Source organism: Chaetura pelagica, unplaced genomic scaffold (assembly GCF_000747805.2).
Source record: "Chaetura pelagica isolate M959 unplaced genomic scaffold, ChaPel_1.0 scaffold814, whole genome shotgun sequence".
In the NCBI taxonomy this organism is placed as follows: domain Eukaryota; kingdom Metazoa; phylum Chordata; class Aves; order Apodiformes; family Apodidae; genus Chaetura; species Chaetura pelagica.
Window position 1 is genome coordinate 33,101 of NW_009953182.1, and position 215 is coordinate 33,315.

A 215-nucleotide genomic window follows, 5' to 3' on the forward strand; every position below is an offset into this window, starting at 1 on the left:
GGGGAGCCGAGCGCGGCCTGAGGGAGCCCGGCAGGATGAACGCGGTGCTGGCCGTCAGGCAATACGTGTCCAAGATGATCGAGGACAGCGGGCCCGGCATGAAGGTGCTCTTGATGGACCGGGAGACGGTGAGAAGAGGGATCCGGGAAGGGGATGAGGGGTGGCGGTGTGTGCCCGAGGCTCGCGGTGACCGGCGCTGCCGCCCGCAGACCGGC

The 215-nt window shown here is 69.8% G+C and overlaps 1 protein-coding gene across 1 annotated transcript in view; it reads left to right on the plus strand.

Moving 5' to 3' along the window:
- Nucleotides 1-35: 35 nt before the first annotated feature.
- Nucleotides 36-215, plus strand: part of VPS45 (vacuolar protein sorting 45 homolog (S. cerevisiae)) — a 32,789-nt gene continuing 32,609 nt past the window's right edge. The window contains exon 1 of the mRNA XM_009997323.1: nucleotides 36-128. Coding sequence (XP_009995625.1) covers nucleotides 36-128 — 93 coding nt within the window. The remainder of the gene's footprint in view (nucleotides 129-215) is intronic.